The sequence below is a fragment of the Botryllus schlosseri genome, chromosome 10 (assembly GCF_051294905.1).
Source record: "Botryllus schlosseri isolate E-star chromosome 10, Bs_hap1, whole genome shotgun sequence".
NCBI classification, from domain to species: domain Eukaryota; kingdom Metazoa; phylum Chordata; class Ascidiacea; order Stolidobranchia; family Styelidae; genus Botryllus; species Botryllus schlosseri.
In genome coordinates this window covers 14,433,880-14,442,563 of record NC_137245.1, presented here as the reverse complement: position 1 = coordinate 14,442,563, position 8,684 = coordinate 14,433,880, and the positions used below count along the sequence as shown (strand labels likewise).

Sequence of the window (8,684 nt, the reverse complement as noted above, 5' to 3'; positions counted from 1 at the left end):
TCTTTTTCTGATTGGTTTTTAGCAGATACATTAAGTACTGGGGCAAAAACACCAGAATTCTGATGTAGCTGTTGCTGCCGTTGTCGCCTAGTCCCTCCCCCATACTCTTTTGGAGTGGAGGTAGCGCGAGGTGTATCAGGAGGACGAGAGATATCGGCAGGTTCCTCATCGCTAGATTCACCCGCAGAATCCTGAGAGTTGGCACCGCCCCGTAGAGACCTTATATTATCTCTTAATTCCTTGGAAAGATGCTTTAATCGAGTCTGAAAGTCGACCTCACTGTCTTCTGCGGCAGATTGTTCCTCTCCTGGACTACGAAAGGTTACACGTTGTGAAGCGCCATCCGCTTTTATACGAGATTCTGTCTGCGAATTGCGGCGTTCTGGCCCACCTTGATATCCCCTATAGTTACTCAAGGAACTTTTTGCAGGTTTCGCCCTTGTTCCCATCGTAGTTGGGTTACCATCTTTTTGTTTGGAGCGCGCACCACTGCCAATATGGAAGCATGGTGTCGTCCCTATTTGAGAGTCTGACAACGAGGACGAATCAGAACGTGGTAGCTTAGGATAGACGGCCGTCACAGTATGACAATCCAGACCCTTACGGACCGTCATTGTTGGTCCTGGTTGTACGTTATCCGACGGCTGCTCAGCGAGCGGGACGTAAGCCGGAGGATCATGTTCTGGTGCATTTGGAGTTACTGTCAAAACGGGAGATTGGACGCTATCTCGCGTAGCCTGAGCATGCGACCTTCCGAGCTCGAACTCTGACGTAAGGATGTCATTCAGCACGTCGGTGGAGACCTTCCCGCTAACTTTTGTTGTGGCATCACAAACAGCTTTGAGGTCTGCTTGAGCTTTTCGAACCTCTTTCTTTGCCTTTTCTAACCCTTTCACGGTTTCCGGCAGAGTTGTCTTTACCTCTTTCAATAGCTCTGTTTGTTCAGCCACGTCCTTAGCCAGTTGTCTTTCTTGTCGCCGGACATCTTCATGGCGTTTTTGTGTGGCTTTAAGCAAGGTAATCCCTTGTTTGAGTTCGTCTGTTGCTTCTGACGGCTTTTTCCTTTTGAATGCTTTCAACATCCTTCGCATAGTCCTTCCTATTGACTGGAGAAGGTACTGTTGACAGAAGTAATTAGTTCAGGTGAAGATATGTTAAAATAGATTGTAGATCCTTGCGGCGTATTCGTGGGTGGAACGTAAGCAGTAGAAGCGCTGCTGTTGGATCCCAAAAATACGTTCAACAGATTAGAAAGCGCTCCAGGCGATACGTGCAGATAGATTGCTGCCAATATAATCAGGAGAGATATAGACGAGCAAAGCAAGGATACAACAAGTGCAAGTTTTACGATGGTCGTCTTAGAAAGCATCGATTGGTCAACGTCTGAGCACCGGAAGTATCCCCGTACTGGCCACCAATTTTGTTTTTAGAGTGCAGCTCCACAACGATTGTTATGCGAGTAGTCCACACTTGTTCGGGTTACTTCCTAGTAAAGCGTTGCCTTTCGTTTGCTTTAGTATCCTGACGACGTCTGTAAATGGTGATTGGAGCAACAACAGTTGTAGGATTGTTTCTTCTCAAGTTAACAATGACCCTGGGGTCCAGAATTTTAATCTACCTTTATCTACTGATAATCTAGAAGCTTAATACAACCAAATACTCCAATCATTAATCATGCAGACGGAAATGAGGTAACTCTATGCAAAGCTTGGTTAAATTGGCATTCACATCATTCATCAATTATAACACAAGGCATGGTTTAACCTATACGTCATCATACACAATTAATAAAATTTTCAATACTCCAAGGTTTGTTTACGCATATAATTTATGCGACGGCCTGTCCTGCCGTAAATATCTATCAATAATTTCAATTCATTATTACATGAAACAAACAACATTAAGGACGTCATGTCTTCAGTGCAATTAAAATCACTTATGATCCTACTAATCAGACCGCATGATACTACCCTTAACTAAGATGCCACTTAATACAGGCATTGCAGATTGTTCAAACAGTTTTTAGTGTTCATTATTTAGTTAATTTAATGGTATTGTTGTACAAGATTTTATAAGATTTTATATTGTTTTTCATTAATTATTTATTTAGCCTATAATAAGGGTTCGCACCGTAAAATTCTGGATTTTGTTTCCCTGAAACTAGGGAATTTACATCATAAATATAAATCCCTAGGGTCCCGCTTAAGGATTACAGGCGTAGCGGTGTATAACGCCTTATATACATACTGTAAGGATGACGAGGCCCCACAGTATTAAATATCATTTGCAGTCAACAAATTAGCAATAATCAGTACAGACTGTGAAACATTTCTGAATGTAGGTTGGCCAAAACCTTTTCATAAAATGTGATCGTTACGAAATCAATTCACCGTGCGACAAAATACAATAAAATTACTCTACGCAAGACGCAATAGAGATTCTTGACCATTCTATATTCCATAGGCCAGTTATAACACTCTATATACATACATGAAAACAATAGCATTCATGGGCTTAATATTTCTCATTGAACTAGGACATCTATAGTATCCTCAGGGTAAAAGGGTTCCGTAGATTCGGCTTGTTCCTTCACCCATTCATCCGTGATCAAATTTTCCATAGGATGCATTCGAGCCATATAGTTGAACCACAAGAATTTAGCCCTTTCATAATTTCCATAGGCCATGTCTTTTATCATTTTGTGGTTTTCTAATATTCCTGGATAGTCAATAACGAAGGGTTCTTTATCGGAAAGGGTTTCGTTAACCCGTTTGCAAAAACATTTCAATCCAAGTTTGATATATTTGGGTGGAGTCTTTGACCACTTGTACCATCTATGAGAGGGGAGTATTCTAGTTTCATATCGTTCTTTGAATAGCCAAAAATAAAATATCAAATCTTGTTCCGCCACATTGGAGCCCACCATTCTGGTGACATCAACATCACCATTATCATTTATTATCACGTTACTCATACTTAATTTTCTGAAAAAATTAATAATCCTAATAAGGGTCCATTGGGTTATGCAGACGGAAATGAATTAACTCAATGTAACACTCAATAAATTGGCATACATGTCATACATAATTTTAATAGACATTTTAGTTTAGCAGAAAATACAATATACAATCCATGAATTCATTGTCCATTATTATTACAGCCATAACATTTCATTTTATGTATAAGTATAGCAGCTCTCACATCAGAGGGAAAAGTATCATAAAAGAGTTTATCCGTGGTATAGATACAAAATCCATTTTTATCAGAATCAGGCATTCTTTCCAACACCCATCCTTCAGGTATTATATCTGAGGCAGGATGTAATCCAACACAGAATACGAACCAACAATATTTAGCATGTTCATAATTTTCAAACAATATCATGCGAGCGATGGCTAAATGCTTTTTGTATAGCGCATCAAACAGTCTGTCGGATACTCTCAGGTTGCAAATCCTCAAGTAAGGTGTCATAAATATCTCCAATTCATCCCGTGTTGTTGCAGCCCACTTGCCGAAATCTTTATGTTCATATTTCTTTTCAAATGAATCGAAGAACACGTCAAGTTCATGCTTTACTCTAGCAATTTTTTCACCCATATTTTCTTAATATAGAAAATTTTACGTTGATTATCGGACCGGAAACTTTCCTTGCTAACATTTTTAACACATATAAGTATAACAGCATTTCCAAAATATTCAATAATTGTGATAAGCATACTAGATACATAGTAATTTACTTAGCATACATATCAGTCCAGTTTCTTGCCATCTTCTGATAACTTTCATAGTCATCCCGATACAGTCTGGCGCTCTCAACATCCATTGGATCTTCTGGGTTAGGGGAAGCCAATAATGATGAAATCGAGACCAATACTTTTCCCAACGTTAAAGCAGGTGACCATTCATTTGCAAGAATGTCAATACATATGGTACCTCTACGGCTTATATTCGGATGGAAAATTCTGGTTTCAAATTTGATCTTCGGAGGCTTGAATGGATATTCCGTTGGAAATTCAATTCTAAGGAGAAATGTCCCTTTTTCATATGGTGTTTTTGAGGGTCCGCGCAAAAGTGCTTGCCAAACATAGATATCTGACTCGTCCAATGGCCCTGCTTGCAAAATTACAGGATTTGTTTGAATTTCTTGGTCGATCTTTCGCCGTTCAACATGTAATCTATGTTTTGCCATTCGGTGTAGATTAATATTATCCAACAAGACTTGATACACATAAAAAGAAAAGAAAATATCACTAATTCAGTCGTTTATCCATAGTATACATAGCCCGTGAAAAACCGGCAATAGTTTTGCTAGTGATGTTCCAATCTTCGTCAACATTAGCTATAGCCAACACATATCGTAAAAATACATACAAGTAGTATGCAGGGCTCTCTCCAAAGTTCTCTTCCACAATTTGCTCCAGTACTCTTTTGGCGCATTTCAATTGTTCCGCCACCTCATGGTCCCGGTATAGCCAAACAAGAAAATCCTTCAATACGTATTCCATGTCATTGGCTGTCAAAGTCGGAAAGTTTTCTATTCTTTCTTTTATTCGTTCATGTACAACTCCCATCCTTAGCCAAGCAACTCTGCTGTCAGGTATCGTATGGTATGGACACGGTCTAAACTTTTTCCGATTCAATTCCCTCTTCTGTGGGTCTTTTGGCACATACTCATATTTTTCATGATTGACTTCCAACATGTCACAATCAAAGATCAAACAAATTATTAATGTCTTAAAAATTCCTTACACAAAAAAAAACCCAAACATCGTTAAAAATCCAAATAGTCTTAATCAGTCAACCAACATGATTACACAAACAAAAGTTTTTAATTCTAGTTTTTATATTGGATATAGTACATGGTTTTTAAAATCACACCATATCCAACTGATATAGTGGAAAATCTGATGCAGCATATGTATCATTTCAGTTAATCATCTTTCAAACATCCTTTTATCCATTGTTCTGAAAAGTTTTCCTTCAAGGGATGCATACGAACAATATGTTGGTACCAAAGAAATTTGGCTTCCTTATAGTTTCCCAGTGTAATAATTGCAATCCTATTATGTTCTTTGATAGCAGCATGATACCCCCGAGCTTTTCCCTGCGGAGATAATGCATTCCCGTAAACTTTGTCAACATACAACGTTAGCATTCCAACAATGTCATTGGGTCTTGTCATAGCCCATCTTTGCCATCTGTCGGAAATTTCCACATCTTCTTCATAGTATTTACAGAATATGTCAAAATAATATTTTAAGTCGCACTCTGCTGATTCATATCCCGTCTGTAATAATTCCTGGTTACTTCTGTTTCTTTGAGACATTCTTCTTAATCGTGTAATATAACAATTTTCGAACAGGCGTCTTCTAAAATCGGAATAGCAACAGTTTCAAATTCTCGAGCATTCAGAAGTAATGTTGCAGAATCTTTTAATTCCATTTGTGGTAATCTTTCATCCAGAAATTCTTCTGGTAGATATTTATGAGCCGGATGTAATTTTAGAACAAGTCCAAACCATGTATATTGGGCCAGATCAAAATCTTTTGTAACAAAAACGCGAGCAATATCACTATGTGCGTCATAAAGCTTATCAAAAAGCTTTTCTGTCACATTCGCAAAACAATGATGGAGGTATTTCTTTATTAATTGTTTGAATTTTTCCTTTGGGGTATTTTTCCATATCTCAAAATTTTGATGATGGTATTCCTGTTCAAATTCATCATAGTATTCATTAATTTGTTTCTTGGCTAGCGTAATTTCCCAATTCTCTAATACTTTAGTCATCTTAATATAGAATAAAATACTTTAAAATCGTATGTTCAATTTTACGAATAATTGATTCATACACACAAAAGTAACTAGTAACATCATGCATTATACATATGCATAAAGAGCACTCATGCCACAAAATGATAGTCCTGCCTGCTCCATCAAGCTCTATACACCTTTATCTTTTCAAGTATTTTTTCTCCACAAATATTGCACCTTTCGGAGTTCGTTGCACATTTTTCACAACTACATAAATGTCCACAAGGTACGAAAGTGACTTCACTTTTGTTCCTCTTGCAATTTTTGCAAAGCACTACCTCTTGTATTTCTTTCAAACTTTGCGCAATCTCATCCACCGACATTGTTTCTGCAACGGCTGCTTCTTTCGTTTCTTTGTCGTTGTTCACTTCGTGATTATTTTCAGATATGCTATTGCCTTGTTGTTGTGTTGTTTTCGTTGGACTGGCTGTAATTGTATTTACTGTTTCCAGTAAGTCCTGAATTAAGTCATCAGTAGAGAAATGATCATTAGTCTGTCTATTTATAGTTCCTTCTATTTGATCTCTCGTGAATCCCATGTCTTCTAGTTGCATCCTGTTTATGTATTGTCCAGATAACCTTGATCGATTATGGTTCCTTCGTATCTCCTCTCGTGGTACATCAAGACATATTGCATTCCTTATCGATGGTCGATTGAGATTGGGATGTTCATCTCTTATTCGTAAAACGAAATCAATACCCTTCATTTGCAAAACATATTCACAACCAGGAAACCACTTTGCATGCTCTGTCCACGGCTCATCATTGTAGTTCCAGTTTTGTAATCCTCCATTGCAATAAAAGCATTTCACTCTGTCCGAATTCCCGAGATAATACATACCCGCTTTAGCCAATTGTTCCGCTGTTGCGAGGATCCTAGGCCATGTTTCATTAAACGAAGATATTCTTTGCTGTAATGATATCATATGCAAGTTCATCGGGTAAAGACAAGGGAATCTTTCCACCAACTGGAGTTGTTCTTCTGGGGATGGGTCCGGAGGTTCTCCCCTATTAGCAGTTAACTTTTCAATTTTTATTTTAAGTTCATTATCTGCCTGATTTCTCTCGAAGTTTGTCAAGGATATGTTTCCCGCATACTCGTTATTTGCCATTTTGCATTTTGTAAAATGTCTTTTATGTTGTTCAAGGACATTATCAGTGGGTGCCCAGTTTCTCAGTACTCCTGAGCATGAAAAACATTGCACTCTGTCAAGGTTTCCCAGGTAGAAAAATCCCTGTTTTGCCAACTCCCCTACCAAGTATGGAGTAGGATAGGAAGGCCATTTGTCAAAGGTTCTTCTCCTCTCGAGTTCTCTTCTCAAATTTGCTGATCGCAATGAAGTCTCATGTTCCCGGTCACAAATGTTCGCAAACACGATCTGCGGTAATGGACATTTTTCCTCTTTGATAGTTGGTCTTTGCACATTCCGATTAGTTTGTTGACTTCTTGTAGTAAGATTAAGGTGACACCTGATTTGTTCAAAAAGGAGCCCCCTTGAGCAATTTGAAATAGGCAAGTTATAACTATGTTGTCCGGTCACCATGTCACAAGTAGATTTATGCCACTTATCATCAAAAGCATCATCTCCAGTAACCCATTTTTCCACAGATACTCCACAGCAGTAACATCTTACTCTATCTTGAAATCCTGTCCAATAGAAACCAGCAGCGGCTAGATAACTCGGTATCACAGGAGTTTCTTTCGGAAAATGTTTGAACGTTGCAAGTCTGTAATGTTCAACCCGGTGATCTCCAGGTGGAATATAAATGCAATTATGTCCAGGAGGATCACAATCTCTTTTCATCAGAATGCCCATAGTTTCAATTCGGTCGTTTCTCGGTGTAATTGCTTTCGATGGAACAGGCGTTCAATAATACAGATCAAAATGTCTAAATATAACCATATCAATCCGACATTCTAGTAATAATACATAAACATTCTGTTAAAAAAAAAATATATCATTATATAAGATTTCTCGAGGTTCCAAATTAGCATTGTTTCGATAAATTCCATGGATTGGGTGTGAAGTCATTATTTAATTGTCAATATGTGACAACAGTTAATGGAGATGTATGTCCAAAATATAGGAATTTTCCAGATATTGATTCATTGACTGGGCTTTCTTATCTACTTTCTTCGAGTATATGTATATATATGTATCCATAACGGAGGTATCAGAACTCAACAACATATAACCTTTTACTCCTAGGTTGGTTTGGCTGTGCCAAGTCCATTTGCAATTCGCATCTGTAACATAAGCCAGACTATTTGCACATACCAACAATCTCGTATGGCCCATTACTACTCCTCGTATCACTTCATATATTACTCGTCGCATACATAGAGGAGGTATTCTTCGGACAACTCCCATCAAGGTTTCCGTAATTATAGTCCATGTATCGTCATCGGGTCGTATTGTCTGTTCACTCCATACTATGAGTCGTTGTCTTGAGGAATCTTTCACAATGGCAGAATCTTGGGAGTCGTCAGAGTCCGTATTACTAGAATTTTCGTCCTCCGACGTTTCTCCATGGGGTTTCCTGTCGCCACATGGAAGTTGTCTTTTGTACCAATTATGTTCTTGTTCAAAAAAATTTTTCAACATATCCATCAGCAGCTTTAGACACCCAGTATTTTTTCGCACGTCGATTTTATCTAGTTGATTTATAAATTTACAAAAAATAGCAGTGTTATGATCTTGTACCTCAGATAGATACATTTCATCCCTGCGAATATAACAATAATGTGCAATAACAATAAAAGATCCCATTTCAAGATTTCAATGCATCGAATCTCGCTATTAGATATCATATAACATGTAATACATTTACTCACTATGATACAACAGTAATATAATCAACTCATATATGTA

The 8,684-nt window shown here is 37.9% G+C and overlaps 1 protein-coding gene across 1 annotated transcript; it reads right to left on the bottom strand.

Annotated features, from left to right (window-relative positions):
• Nucleotides 1–5,933: 5,933 nt before the first annotated feature.
• Nucleotides 5,934–7,628, bottom strand: LOC145448731 (baculoviral IAP repeat-containing protein 7-like). Its single transcript, XM_080327191.1, has one exon. The coding sequence runs from the start codon at nt 7,626–7,628 to the stop codon at nt 5,934–5,936; it is 1,695 nt and encodes a 564-aa protein (XP_080183317.1).
• Between the last annotated feature and the right edge of the window lie 1,056 nt (nt 7,629–8,684).